Source organism: Sminthopsis crassicaudata, chromosome 3 (assembly GCF_048593235.1).
Source record: "Sminthopsis crassicaudata isolate SCR6 chromosome 3, ASM4859323v1, whole genome shotgun sequence".
Lineage (NCBI taxonomy): Eukaryota > Metazoa > Chordata > Mammalia > Dasyuromorphia > Dasyuridae > Sminthopsis > Sminthopsis crassicaudata.
The window spans coordinates 560,397,428-560,413,607 of record NC_133619.1 but is presented as its reverse complement, the minus strand read 5'-3'; the positions used below and the strand labels follow the sequence as shown (position 1 = coordinate 560,413,607).

The 16,180-nt window shown below is 32.7% G+C and overlaps 1 protein-coding gene across 3 annotated transcripts in view; it reads left to right on the top strand.

Annotated features, from left to right (window-relative positions):
- Window positions 1–16,180, top strand: part of NOX4 (NADPH oxidase 4) — a 225,920-nt gene that overhangs the window by 82,917 nt on the left and 126,823 nt on the right. For all 3 annotated transcript variants that reach the window (XM_074304691.1, XM_074304692.1, XM_074304693.1), the window contains 3 exons: window positions 5,586–5,802; window positions 15,133–15,297; window positions 15,413–15,475. In XM_074304691.1, coding sequence (XP_074160792.1) covers window positions 5,586–5,802; window positions 15,133–15,297; window positions 15,413–15,475 — 445 coding nt within the window. The remainder of the gene's footprint in view (window positions 1–5,585; window positions 5,803–15,132; window positions 15,298–15,412; window positions 15,476–16,180) is intronic.

Below are 16,180 nucleotides of genomic sequence, written 5' to 3'. Positions count from 1 at the left end.
AGATAATACTAATTTAGAGTATAGATTTATATGTTAAATCTTATAGAAGGATATGGTAAAAAAAAAAAAAAAAAAAAGATTCTGAGTACTATCATCTGATAAGGTAGTAAGAAGCAATAAGAATAATAAAATTTTAGATAAATTGGTGAGAGACCTGAAAGACAGATAGATTTATAAATTATTGAATAAACACAATTCAAATGTGACAGTTTTATGTGTGAAGGAACTTATATTTTAATAATGGAAAACAACATGACAGAAGGAAGAAGAGTACTTATAATGGGTCATGATGAGGAGCCCTGAGACCTACCAAGATAAGGCAAAAGATCATATGTAAAAGCTAGTGAATTCAAAGATGGAATCTAACTTTCTTATAGGGGTTTGTGTTTTGTTGAATAGTTACCAGGGCAATACCACAGAGGCCTGGGCTCTCGCTACATAAGGTGAAATATTAGCTGTTGTTCAGAGGATATTTAAGTATGCAACACACTTGGAGGCTCATTTAGATGGAACCTGTAAAAATTATCAAGATTTCTATATCAAACCCATTTTCTTGGCAAAGGAAATTTGACTACCACTGTATTAAAAATAATATAAGTACAAGAATTCAAATCATATTTATATTTATTTCATTGTTCAGGCACCAGCTCTTCCTAACCACACAAATCATAGCATGCTAATACTGTTCAAGGGGTTTTCTTGGCAAGTATGGTGGTTTGCCATTTCCTTGTGCAGTTGATTAAGACAAGAAGAGGTTAAATTATTTTTCCCAGGGTCATATAGCTCTTGTCTGAGGCTAGATTTGAACTTGTCTTCTTGACTCTAGTCTCAGTTCTCTATCCATTGAGATACCTAGCTGTCTCTTATATTTTTAAATAATATTTTTTTATTTTCAAAATATATGCAAATATATTTTAACATTCACTCTTGCAAAACCTTATATTCCAATTTTTTCTCTCCCTTCCCCCCACCCCATGTCCAGCAAATAATGCAACATATGTTAAACATTTGCAATTCTTCTACACATATTTTCATATTATCACGCTGCATAAGAAAAATCATATCAAAAAGAAAAAATAAGAAAGAAAACAAAATGCAAGCAAAGAACAACAAAAATGTGAAAATATTATATTGTGATCCACACTGAGTTCCCATACCTCTTTCTGGGTGCATTTCCATCACAAGACCATTGGAATTACCCTGAATCACCTCACTGTTGAAAAAAAGCCTTTTCTGTCAGAATTGATCATTGTATAATCTTGTTGATACTAAGTACTTTTGGTTCTACTCATTTCATGTAAGTGTCTTTAGGCCTCTCTGAAATCATCCTGCTGATCGTTTCTTATAGAACAATAATATTCTATTAACATTCATATACCATAACTTATGCAGCCATTCTCCAACTGATGAGCATCCATCCACTCAGTTTCCAGTTCCTTGCCATAATAAAAAGGACTGCTACAAACATTTTTGCACACGTGCACCCTTTTTTCCCCTTTTATATGATCTCTTTTGGAATACAGGCCCTATAGAAACACTGCTAGATCAAAGGTTATGCAGAATGCAAAGTTCCTTTGGGCATAGTTTCATATTGCTCTCTAGAATGGTTGGATAAGTTCACAGTTCCACCAGCAATGTATTAGTGTCCCAGTTTTTCCACATGCTCTCCAACATTTATCATTCTCTCTTCTTGTCATCCAAGCTAATCTGAAAAGTGTGTAATGGTATCTCAGTGTTGTCTTAATTTTCATTGATCCATAGTGGTTTAAAGACTTTTGCCTCTTATATTTAAATAAAGAGGCATAAATGGTACATAAAAATGAGAAAAGAAGATGCCAAATATTCACAGAAGAGGTCTGGATTAAAGGTGACACTATTTTGTGGTAAAGGAGTAGATGGCTATGATCAGATAATACATATAACATTGTTGGAAAAAGACAAACAATAATATATCAGTAACAACTGAAATGTATGCCATCTTTCTAATATATATTAATTACTTATGAAAATAATCTACGAAAATATTGAAGATGTCTTTGACAAGGGAACAGGGAAGTTTTATAAACTGTATTCTTAGGCAGATGACATCTTTTCAGTTTTACAATTGGTTAGCACATGCAGGGAGTTAATTTAAAAATTAACTTTTAAAAATAAAGTATTTGAATAATTTGAGCAAATATAGCATAAAATATAGTGCATACATTGAAATAATGCAAAATTTTTGAAAGTGGAATAACAGTGGATTTTTTGTTGATTAGTTCTCTAATTATTATCATAAAAGTAATAAAATAGGGAGCTACATTTCACTAAAGGTATTTGCCATTCTCATGAAGATATCTAATATGGTAGGGGCATTCCTTATAATAAGAGCTTACCTGGGTATTCTTTTCCAATTGATATTGTATCAACTATGTCAAGCCCTAAAATCCTGAAGAATCTTTGAAAATACAATCATTAATCACTTGTACTATGGAAAAGACCAAGTTGACAAAGAATGCCATTTGTTCAAATTTCTGATTATTTTTAGATGGGCAACCTATAGATCATTTATCTCATCATTACATATATCTTGGAAAGACCCCTCATATAGACAATTAAATATGTCCAGAAAAGAATAGGAGGGACTGGAAAGGGGAGGGAACAGCTTTGATTGATTTTGTGAAGTTTTGCAGGACTCATAAAGGCTCCAATTTACACATGGAACAAAGATGTTTATAATATAAATGTTTTTGTAATAATGCTGCATTATTATGATTCAGGTAATACCACCATCATAGAAAAAGGGTATTCAATAGGGTAATGAAAAGGTATATGGTGATTCTGAGCATATTATTAATGATAATTATGCAGGAGATAGCATAAGAGTTATCATTAAAGAGATTTATGATAAGTTGATAGGATTACTGGGATCACATAGCAAAAGCAAGGAATAATTGATGGACAGCTTGTGTGCTACATTGATATGCAGTCAATTTCAAAAGCTAGTGGAAGATCCTCACTTTGTTGGATGCGTTCCCTGAGAAGGATGTAGGAGTTTAAGAGTTGTACAGATTGAGGCTAGCTAGGTAAAATTCAATTTACACTAATCAAGAAAGTATTCTTGTCACAAATCCATTAAAGTACTGAAGTTTTGAAGATCGATCCTGTGATAAATATTGGGAATTCAAATCTAAAAACCAAAACAATTCTTACTCTTGAGGAGTTTATGTTCCACTGGGGACAGAGTAATGCATATATAAACAAGATCAAATATAAAAAACAACGTTCACATTTGTATAGTACTCTATAGTTTACAAAGCACTTTTCTTTATGAAGGAGTAAATTAGGGTAATCAAACTGTTATTTTTCTATTTTAAAGTTAAGGAAACTAAGATCCAAAGAGTTTTTTTTTTAACCTCAAGGAACGAAAATCTGGATTTGACTCCATGTCTTCTGACTTCCAGTTCAGTTTCTTTCTTGCTTTTTTTCCCCTTCTGTGTTGTGTCTAATTCATGAACTTTCTCATAATTATTTTATTTCTAATATGATCTTAGTTTATATATTTTGGCTAATTATGGTGTTTTGCTCAATATTGTTCAGACTATTCTTTAATATGGAATTAAGTGTTTCCATATTATTACAATGAGTAAGAAACATGAAATAGAATGGTTCATTGTGTTTATGTCAGCTTGGGAAAAAAAAATAAACCTCAATATTAATTGCAGATGTGTGTGTTATAGTAAATAGAGACCCAGCAATTGAATCCAGAAGACTGATATTGAAGCCTCTGATACCTATTTTCTCTGTGACATAGGCAAATTAAAGAACTCTTAGTATCCTTAGATAACTTTTTAGTGCTATAATATATATATATGTAATACATCATATATATATATACATATATGACTTATTGATATGCTTTAGTAGAGAGAGTCTTCAGACTGAGAGATTCCTAAACAAAAGAAATCACAGATTAGGATCCAAAATAAAATACAAAATTTAGACATACTTTTCTAAATCTAGAGTTATTACTAAACCCTTTCCATATATATCAGTAAAATCATCTATTGTGTTGAGCTAACTTCACTTCTGGTATACCCTACAGAAGCTTTACTCTGACCTTCAGTATCTTAAATGCTTAAATGAATGTCCTTTGTAAAAAAATAATCTTAGATTTAACATTTTTTGAAAAGCCTCTTTAGATGTTTAATCTTTGGCTCTCTTCACACATCTTTTGTCCTTTTATATCATTCATATTTCTTTCGTGACTAAAGTTAAAATTGAATCAGTAGAAAAGGGTTGTGGAAACTGTAAGTAATACATGGACTTACAGGCCATTTATTCCAATTCCTACCTGACTAGACATCTCATCTCCAGCAAAATTACTCATCTCTTCTTCCTATCCTATCTGGTCATAGCTTCTATGTATTTGTACTATAATGCCTTGCTTTATAAGAGAATGTTTTCTGTTCAGAGGGTTTAGTTTTCCTCTCTACAAGAAGGCCCTTCTGACTTTTCTCTTTCTTCTTGACATCACATTATTACACCTTCCAACCTTCTACTATGTTAATATTGCTCTCTGGCACTTTTCACCTTTTGTCTTCTTTATATTCTACTTGAATTGGCACATTCATTTCTTTTAAGGGACTGTTCATTCTCCTGGGGTACCTGAAAAGATGCAGTTTTCCTCTTCTCTAGTTCAGAGGCCAAGTTGCTTGTTGTGGATACATTGATTCTATTTGAGAATGGCAGATGTAGTAAAATGTTACATATTTTGCAAATTTCTGGAATACTGGCCTTTCCTTTTCTACTTGCTCTCTCTTTCTCTTTATTTCTCTGTCTTTGTCTCCCTCTCTCCTTCCCTCCATCCCTCCCTGTGTACTTATAGGGAAAATGAGTAGCAAATATATCTTATTGAAACCTTATTGTTTATACATTGTGATCAGACCATGGAAGAGCCATTTTCTAAAAATCTTTGATATTTCTTTGTAAATCAGTAATGTCTGCTTTTAATCAATATTATTCACAGATAGTAAACTGAATTATGAATATTATTTTATCTTTTAAAATTAGAAGGGGTTTTTTATTTTCTCTTGCTTTTTCTGAAATTCTATCATGTTGGGTCATATGTATCCGTGTACCCAAAGGACAAGTCCAAGTATACTATAAAGGGTTATGTCATAATTTTATGTCATTTTGTGCATAATGTGACTTGAATTTTAGACATATTACAAGAATTTTAGACAAGTTCTTGGGGATAGTGTTCATTGGGATATATAGTTTTCTCATTATCCAGAATAAAATGTTGTGCTGCACTTACCTAAAGTCTTAGAACTATCATAGTTCAGAGGTAAAAGGGATCTTAGAAGTCACATAATCCAAATTCCTAACCCCTAATTTAACTGAGGCCTAGATCACTTTATAAGATCACATGGCGAGTAAATGTCATAGCTGAGGCTTAAAGTGGGACCCCTGCATTTTGTTGCCTCCATTCATCTTTAATTTTCAAAGATTTATTCAGGAGACTGAGGGTTGATTACCATTATTCTTGCATCTGATCTTTGTTTCTTCTCTCCCACCTGCCCTTACTTGTATTTTCATTTTAGAGGGCTCCTGAAATATCAAACTAATCTCGATGCACACCCTCCTGGCTGCCTCAGTCCTAATAGAACTCGCCAACTGAATATTCCCCTGCCAGAATATTTCTCGGACCACGTTCCTGAACCCTTCCCTGGAGGATTTGTAAATTCCGAGCTGTTTATACAGAACGAGTTTGTGAAAATCTGTGCAGAGGAGCCCAAGTTCCAAGCAAATTTTCCTCAGGTCAGCTCAATCCTATGATTTTGGTCATGTCAACATTTCTGGCCATGGACGGTGCTCAAGGTTGTGACCAGATTGTACTGATTACTTTGTCATATTTAAGTAATACATGTGTTTTTGTAATGTTTTGCATTGTTTATACTGTGCTGATTATAAGACTACGTGGCATCTTTAGCATATATCTTTTAAAATTAGTGAATAAAACTGATAGGATTGTGCATAGGTGACTATTATAAACAAAGAGTTTCAAAGGCAACTTTCAGTTTCTAGCCTATTTCTTTTACTATACATATATTCCTTCATTGGAATTTAGTTTCCCCCACTTTTACTTTATTTTTGGCAAATGAAATTATGGGAAAATGTGCTTGTCTGGGGACAGAGATGATGGAATGGTGATATTTTTCAGTATGGCCTATTTCAGCATCATTACAAATAGTGCAACTCTTTACTATATCTCAGTTCTTGTATTGTATGTCGACTCCATCTCAACTCCTTTTCTGGCTAAAACCTAAACATTTGCTCTCTGATTTCTTTGACAAATATAAACTATCTTCCATATATCATGTTATTATATGTACTAAATTATTTTTAATACTTTCCTCTGGAAACAGAATTAAATTTTTTCTGAATATTTGCAGCCCTTGGTCCATTTTACCTGCTCTTGTGCTTCATGACTCCAGCTTAAACAGAATTACTTCAAGGTTGAGTGTTACCATGTAGTGCCATCTCTAAAGCAAAGATGATTGTGTCTTTGCTGTTTAAACCAGTTCTAAAGCCCCTGAGAATTGTCTGGAGGATAACTAGGAAGACAGAATCTTTTCCTCTCCTCATTTGGCTGATGTGTGCACATTTTCATGACTATAACTTGAAGGAATCTCAAAGGTCATCATGTTCAGTTTCTCTTGGTCTTTTAACTTTATTTTCTGTCTTCCAATTCTGGCTTCATTATCTCAATATTCAGTCTTGATCCCATGATCTGTCAGTTTAATGTTTCACAAGGTCCCCAACTTTCAATCTCTTGCTTCTGTTAATCAAACTGCTAATATAACTTCTGAGTGACCTTTTCTCCTCAGTGTCAACATTCACATCTGTTCTGTTTTTCTGGGTCTGCTAATCACAGCTGAAAAGAGTCACAAAATCAAGATTATTTCATCCACTGCAATTTCTGGTATTCACTACCTCTATCCCTTTGCTTAGGCTATCTCCCTTGCTTGGAATATAACCTTGATTCATCTCTCACTCTTAATAATTCTTAAATCCCAACTTTATATCCCTCTGCAAATTAACTTTGTATTTTCTCTCTCTCTCTCTCTCTCTCTCTCTCTCTCTCTCTCTCTCTCTCACACACACACACACACACACACACACACACACACATTTATATATGTGTATGTCTCTGTATGTGTGTATGTATTCACATGGAGAAGTTCTAAATACTGTGGATAAGTTTACTTACTTTGGCAGTATTTTTTCCAGGAATGTCCATATAGATAATGAAATCATCACATGCATTGCCAGAGCTGGGTCAGTGTTTGGGAAGCTCTGAGGGAAAGTGTGAGAGAGGAGAGTTTAAACTGACTACAAAACTGAATGTCTACAGAGCCATTGTGCTGATGATCACTATGTGTCTGTGAAGCCCAGACAGTGTACCAGCACCATCGCTTCCATTTGAATTGTCTTAGGAAGATTCTGAAGATTATGTGGAAGAATGAGATACCAGACACTGAGGTGCTTTCTTGAACTAAATTGCCAAGCATTCCAATTCTACTACAAAAACGACTCCATTGGTCTGACCACATTGTTCGAATGCCAAATATATGCTTACCAAAAAAGACTTTTATGGAAAATTCACACAGGGCAATCACTTACAAGGTGGTCAGAAAAAGCAATACAAAGATACTTTCAAGTTCTCTTTTAAAAACTTTAGAATTGATTGTATGACATGAGAGACAGTGGCCTGGGGCATTCAACATGGAATGCCCTCATCAGAGAAAGTACTGTTCTCTATAAGCAAAGTGGAATTGCACTTATCTTAGAACAAATACAAGATGCACAAAGTTAGAGAAGTCATCCCAAATGTTTAGAAGGACTATTTGTGTCTGACTGTGGCAGAGCATTTCGAGCTCATTGGGTTGATCAGCCATAGTTGGACACACTGTAATCTGAACATAGGTTCATAGTGATGTCATTTTGGTTCTCTTACAGAATGGACAACAACCTATACACATATACACACACTATATAAAATATATATATATATATTATATAGTGTGTGTGTATATATGTATATATGTGTGTGTGTGTATACACACAGACATATAAATATTATGTGCTAGACTATGCTAATAGGGAGAATACAAAAATACAATCTCTACTATAGTTTTAGAACTGAAAGACAAGATTTCCATCTCTCTCTCTTTCTCTCTCTGTCTCTCTCTCAACCTCTCTCTCTGTCTCTCTGTCTCTCTGTCTCTCTCTCTCTCTCTCTCTCTGTCTCTCTCTCTCTCTCTCTCTCTCTCTCTCTCTCTCTCTCTCTCTCTCTCTCTCTCTCTCTCTCTCTCTGTCTCTCTCCCTGTTTCTCATTCACAGACAAACAGTCAGACATACACACTGATTTCTCTCTCTATTAGCTCCATTTCATTTTTATCTTTTTCTACTGGCTCCTATCCATGTATAAAACTGCTCAAAACTATTCAGTTAAAAAGTTTTTCCCTTTAACCAATATTCCATTTTGTTATTGCCTCCTCTCTCTCTTCTCTTTTGCTGCCAAAATTTAAATTTTGTTTCTATACTAGTTATCTATTTCCTCAACACCTATTCTTTCCTCATTCCACTGCATTTTGATAACTTTCTCCATTTCTTTACTGAAACTATTCTGTCAAAGCTCACTGATGATTTACTAATAATTTAATCTTTAAGGCAGATAGGGGTTTCAGAGGCTACTCTGCTGATGTTGGAATTAGGAATATCTGCATTTAAATACAACCTTACACATGTATTAGCTGCATGACTTTGGCTTCTGTGATTCAATTTCCTCAATTGTAAAATTGTGTTAATGAAACACTTATCTCTCAAGTTATTGTAAGCTTTAAATGATATAATATTTATAAAGAGCTCAGCATTGTGCCTGATAAGTAGTAGGCAATGTATAAATAATTATTTCTCCATTTCTTTCATAATCTAAAGGTTCCTCTCCTGTAGCAACAATTATTCATCTTCTTTTGTCCTTCAATAACTTTTAAAACCTTTGACTACAAATCATTCACAGAGTAGAATTTCCGAATTAAAGGGGAATGTGGGGGCCACTTTATACAAGTGATATTTTTCTAAGAATCCATTATACAAAAAAGTTTTATAGTACTTATCCACCTTCTGCTTGAAGGCCAAGAGTGAGGGAGAACTTATATTTTAAGGCATAGCTTTATATATTTGGACAGTTCTAATAGTCTAGAAGGTTTTCTGAACTCCTTACATGCAACAAAATTAATTCTGTTTCTCTGCAACTTATTCTCATTGCTCCTTGCCCCTTGAAGACAAGCAGAAAAATCACCTAACTTTTTTTTCCCATGACAGCCATTCTTGTACTTGAAGAAGAAAGTCTCTTATTTAGGATAAAGCCAGTTCTTTCCATAGAAACTCGTGAAGTTCCAGTTCTCTCACCTTTCTGATAACACTCTTTTTAAATGTGTTCCAGAATGTCTTTACCTATGTGAAAATACTCTGTCCATAACTGACTATAGTATTCAAGATGTGAATTCAGCAGGTTAGTGTATGGTGTATTTTCAACAATCACCTAAGATAATGAGCATAGCTACATTTACTGACATTTAGGATTTTCAACTCATGTTGAATGCAGTCCTAGATATTTATCCCATATGTTTAATTATTTTCCCTGTTCTGTTCTTTCTTACTTCTTCCTCATTTTGGTCTTTATTATCGGCTTTTCATCTGTAACACTCTACCTAGTCTGCTGTCTCCTAGGCTGCTAATAATCTGCTAAATCCAATGGCCTTATCTTAGTTTTCATGCATCTTGATCTTTCTGCCAATTGTACCACATAATCAGTTTTTACTCATGGATACTTACTCCTCCCTCAGCTTCTATCATATTGTCCTCTAGTTTTTATAACTATCAGACTAATTCATTTCTTTCATCTTTGCTCATTAATAAAATAAAATATATTCTCTAGGAATGAATTTCTCCAAAGGCTTTTTCCTGGATTTTTCTCCAACATATTTTGTACCTTCTCTCTTGAAACCATTAGATCCATTGTTTCAAGAAAAAATCCTACTGAGGTGACTCTAACATGTACTGATCAATATTCATCTTTCTTCTGCATTGCCAACTACTTATTGAAATTCCCATGTGGAATCTAAATAAAGATTGAAGCATTTTATTTTAACTTTATTATTCTTGGGTTTTTTTATCTATGTTTTCTTTTGCAACATGACTAACATAGACATGTTTTGCGTGACTACATAGTTGTAATCTATACCAAATTACTTGTCTTTTCAAGGAGAAGAGAACAAAAGAGAAGGGGAAAAGAGGGTATAAAGGAGAAAATTTGGAGATCAAAAATTTTAAAAAAATAGTCAAATATTTTGTTTACATGTAATTGAGGAAAAAATGAAATAAAAATTAAGTGAAATTTTCATCTGAATATCTCACTGGAACTTCAAAGTCAATATATACAAAACATGGATTCTTCTTTCATTCTTATATCTGTCCCTCTTCTAAATTTCCCAATTCCTATGGCAGATTATACTATCCTTTTTGTCATCAGGGTATATAACTGTAAAATTATTCTTAACTCCTTTTTATCTCTCAATTCCAACATTAACTCAGTTGCCAAGCATTGTTGATTCTGTGCCATACCATAGTTTGCATAATTTTCTTCCTTTATTTTTCCATGTTCTTTATCCTAATTAATGCACTTATTACCTATCTTCTGTATTCTGATGACTACCTCTTTCTTGATTCTCTTACCTCACTTTGTCTTCTCTCTAATTCATCCTCACATAACAACTAAAATAATACTTTCAAGGTACAGATATGGCAGGGGTGCATACTTATAATCCTTTCCTGACTTCCTATTTGCATTAAAATAAAACAGAAACTTTTCAACACAGTGCTTAAGGCTCTCCACAATTTAATTCTAACCTACTCTTTTAAACGTATCTCATATAACTTTTCTTTAAGTACTCTACAATACATTGAAATTGACTTACTCTTTTTACTTTGGATTTTATCTTCTATATTCATTAGAGAATTGGTACAAATCTGGAATTTTACCTTCCAAATTTTTATCTTTCCTGAAGCTCAGGTATCAAATATTACAAGATAATCTTTTGGTCTCTTCAAGTTAATATTTTCTTTCTCTTCAAATCACTCTGGACTTGTTTAACTGTATTCTTTTGCATATTCTGTACTTTTCCTCACCCCCTCCCTGACCTAGTAAGACATAAGGTTCTCAAAGTCAGAAATTATTTTAATTTGGCCCCGATTCCATTTTCTAGCATAGTCTCATACAAATACATAATGGGGCATTATTATATGTTTAATTAAATTTTAAAAGTGGGTCAGGATTTTAGGATTTGATGGTGTCATTCAACTTGTAAACTACTGTTTACAAATTTGTTTTATTGTAAATTTGAGTCTTATTGTACTACATTATATTATACTGTAAAATGCTATATTATACTATACTGTATTCTACTCTACTAATGTCATTAGCAGGTACCTTTAATTTCCCAGAGACAGGGAAGATTTCTAGGTCATTCTACAATAGACTTTTCCCTAAGTTTTTGGTTTTAGTCATCTTTTTAATCTGTTTTATTCAGAAGAATGTGCTTTGCTGTAATTTGTGCTTACTGACTATTTAATATTTGCCTAGTCTCCTAACCTAATTAGTGTCCAAAAAGGATTACTTTTATTTTACTTTATTTTCTTTTAGGCTAAATTTATTTATATATCAATATAAATAATGCAGATAAGACTGGTGATTTTTTTTTTTTAACAAGAAAAGAAGGCATCGGAAGAAAAGTAACAGTCTATGATACAAAGATGGTAACAGAGTATGACAAACTTGAAAATCAGAGTATTACAACGATAAGAACTGGAAAATTATGTAGAGAGTTTATACTGTATATCTTTATTTACTTAACTTTGCTTTCTATCAGGTCACAAATTATTTGAAGAGATTATGGAAAGGTAGCAATTCTGTTGAATATGGACATCAGGAGAGTCATCAGTTCTTGCTCAAATATCTTACTCTGCCACTAGCCCTTTTGTGGAAAAGGGGACTAGGTGAATGGAATAAGGATTTATTAAGTGCCTACTATATGATAGACATCGTGCAAAGTATTTTACTAATGTTATTTCATTTGATTCTCAGAAAAACCATGTGGCGCAGATTCTATTATTGTTTCCATTTCACATTTTAAAAACTTTGGCAGCCAGAAACTGAATTACTTATCAAGGGTAACATAGTTTATAAATATCTGAAACCAGATTTGAACTCCGTTTTTCTTATTTTAGGTCCAGCATTTTGTCTGTTGTGCCACTTATCTGACTCTTTGATAGTGGTAGCCAGGTCAAAATGTTAGAAGGTCATTAGAGAAGAGAGGAAGATAAATATCTGGGCAGCAATTAGTGACTACTAAGTTCTTTTTCTAAATAATTATAAGCAATCTGCTTAATAATATGTTCCAAGTATTTAAGTCAGTATCATTGATTTACAATTTACATCTCATACACCCTTATGTTTTTGAATTTTTTGATTTTTTTTTAATTGGCTCATTTGTTCTTCTGCACTCATACATCATGACTACTTTCTTTAAGATAGTTCTGTGATCACTAATTCAGCAATCATATCTGATATTCATTTCCTTGAAATGTAATTATTTTGTGCCTAGTGATTTTGATTCATAAAGCACAACAAGATGCCTTTTCTTTACATATTCTAGATTCCTACCAACTATCAAACACTACTGTTCATGTTTTCCAGATCAAAGATCATTATCTTTGAAAGAAAAAAGAGGGGCAAAAAAGATACAAAGTAGTTCAATCTTGAGCATTATTACTCCTTTTAATATTGTGGGGCTTTTTTGTTTGTTTTGGCTAGAGCATTGAGGTTGTGACTTGCCCAGGGTTGTAAGCTAGTGTCAAGTGTCTGAGATTACATTTGAATTCAGGTTCTCCTGACTCCAAGGCTGGTGCACTATCCACTGTGCCACCTAGTTGCCCCCCTTATATTGTTCCTAGAAGAAAATGCTACACATTTGTATTTGTACTGTGATATTTCACCTAATTCCATATTATTCACTATTCCCTGTAAAACATTAAGTTGACTTGATGTGTACAGTCACATCAGACATTTAATCTAATTCCTTCTTGTCATTGGAATAAATTCTATGTTTCTTCAGACTTTTTTTGAGAACTTCTCATCTTATTTGGGCCAAAGTTCTTTCCAGAATTTATTAAGTCATCATATCCAACTTATTCCTTTTTGTCCCCTTTTAAATCTGATATCAAGAAATCTAGAATAGATGCCAGATTGCCATTGAAATTCTGCTTTTTTGCTCTGAAATTTTCTGTAAGTGCTTATTTGCCTTCTAAATTCTCTTCATTTGTATGTTAGCAAACTAGCCAGATTAAAATCCAGAAGTTATTCTTATTAGTTCCTTCATCTTTTGAATAGTTCTTCAAGGAAAATAATGATTTTTTTCAGCCTCTCCACTTTTGGAAAAACTTTTGGAAGATATCAAATAATTAAAGTTCCACATTTTGGTATAATGAAGCCATATCAAATTTATGACTTATTTCTTAGAACCCTCTTCTATTTTTTCTGTCTATGTATATGTGCCATCCACTTCCATAATAATCATGCCTCCATTGACTTCCACTTTCTTGGCCTTTACCATATTTACCTTCTTTGGTTTCTGTAAATTCTAACATGTATATTTTCTCTATATACTAGTATTTGCCACTGTTTTTATTTATATTTTTCCTTGTAAATTTTTGAGCCATTATCAGTCATAATTTCTGTTTCAGAACTATAAGTGAAATAAATTTTGCCAGACCCATGCTTTGGAATTATAAGAAATCAGGATAAATGTTTACATTTTATTCCATTACTCAAGGAAATACCATTGAATTACTTAAACTGTGTTTGTGAAAATAATTTCCAGGGATTTAAGACAAGATGAAATTTGCCTTTGTAAAGGATATTTATCTATCTCCATCTTAATCTCATATAAATCTATATCTATATCTAGCTATATGTTTGATATCTATAATATATATATGTATGTGTGTGTATGTGTGTAAGAAGAGAAGGATTTTGTGCAATTCTGTTTCACTTAAATTCAATTCATATACAAGTCAAAATTATCCATGATATATCATTGATCCTCTTCAAAAATGAGGGATAAAGAAAAAACACAAAATGTGTGTGTGTGTGTGTGTGTGTATGTGTGTAACAGACACAAGATAAATATATTCACATGAACAAAATACTACATATATTATGTCTATACATAAACATATATATATATATATATATATACACATACCTATTTCATCAAGCAATAAACATTTCTAAAACTTCTTTTATGCCTGTTGGCATTTTTAAGCCCAATATCTCATGATTTGTACATAAAGTATTTCCTTAAAACATATTTGCATGTAATGTTTTAAAATCTATACCAAGGATATTGTTTAGTATTTATTAACAATATGCTGTGAAACCTGGTTGTATTTGAGGACTCTTTGATAGTGAATTAGGTCATTGGAACAGTTTTTATGTAAAAGGTATTGTGCATTATAAAAGACATTCTTATTTGGGATGTTGAAAAAGTTAAGAAAGAGGGATCAATAGGGGAAAAAAAGGAATGTGGAAGGCAGTATAAAACATAATGGAAGAGCTTACAAACATATGAAAAGTCGGTTCAAACCCTTCTTACATTTACTATTTTGGTGATTACAAGCAAGAAACAACTTATGTGAGTCTGAGTCCATAACTTTAAAACTGGGATAGTAATATTGGTAATATCTACCTCACAGAGTATTTGTAAGGCTCAAATTAGGTAATAAATGTCAAATGGCTTAACATAGTACAGATGTTCTACTTAAAGATGTTAGAGAGTTGCCATTAAAATAAGTCCTTTTGGGAGCAGCTAATATTTTATAATTAAGATTAATGGATTAATTTTATTTCATATAATTTTCAGATTCTCTATATTCACAATTTAAAACATTTTACAAATGTTTTTAAGGAAACATAAACATGAGTATTCTGAAGTGGTTTTCCTTCTTTTTTAAATTTTTATTTAGACTTGGCTTTGGATTTCATTACCATTGTGCCTCTATTGTGCTGAAAGGCTTTACAGGTGCGTTAGAAGTAATAAGCCTGTGACAATCATTTCAGTAATCAGCCATCCATCAGATGTCATGGAAGTTCGAATGATCAAGGAAAACTTTAAAGCCAGACCTGGCCAAGTGAGTTATTCCAAAATAGTCTATCAAGAATGTTGTTGTAACTTTATTTTTGAAAATATTGGGAGATTTGAACTTACTTTTTTCTTCTTTCACTGTTGCATTACTTCCTTTTCAGTATATTATTCTTCACTGTCCACAAGTGTCTGCACTAGAAAACCATCCTTTTACTCTCACAATGGTAAGAATTTTTCACTTCTTATATTCTGTTTTCTTAGAGAAAATCATCATTAGATGATTAACCAGTCTTGGACTAAATTATGTTGCTAATTTAATAAATTAGAATTATTAATATTAATAGTTTAGGGTATATTTGTTTATATATCTGGACATGAGTATAATTGTAGTTGATTTCTTTCATCTGATATGTCAGTAAGGCTAAGAATTAAAATACCTTTTAGATTTCTGGCTTGTGTAAGGTAAGTTATTCCAAAATCTCTTTAAGTTGACTTTTATTCTCTTAAATTCAACAAGTATTTTTTACCTAATTACTCTTGTTGCTAGTCACTAGGGAACCAAAGACAAAACAAAAACCAGTTCTTACCCTCAATGAGCTTAGATTTTGATTGGATAAAGAATGTATACACATAAAAATTACATTATATGTATACACACACATACAGAGAGGGGTAGAGAAAGTCGGAAAATGAGAGGCAAAGAGAAGGAAGGAATGAAAGAAAGGGAGGGAGAGGGAACGGGAGGGAGGAGGGAGAGGAGAGAATGAAAGAGGGCACTTGAGTTACAGGAAAGGATTTGTTTAGGAGGCAACTTTTGAGCTGAGCCTGTTCAGTGTTTCTGAACATTTTCTGCTTCCAATGATTGTCGATAAATTGTGTATATAAAACAAAAAATTCAGTTTTAAGCCTATTACAAATCATAAACCATT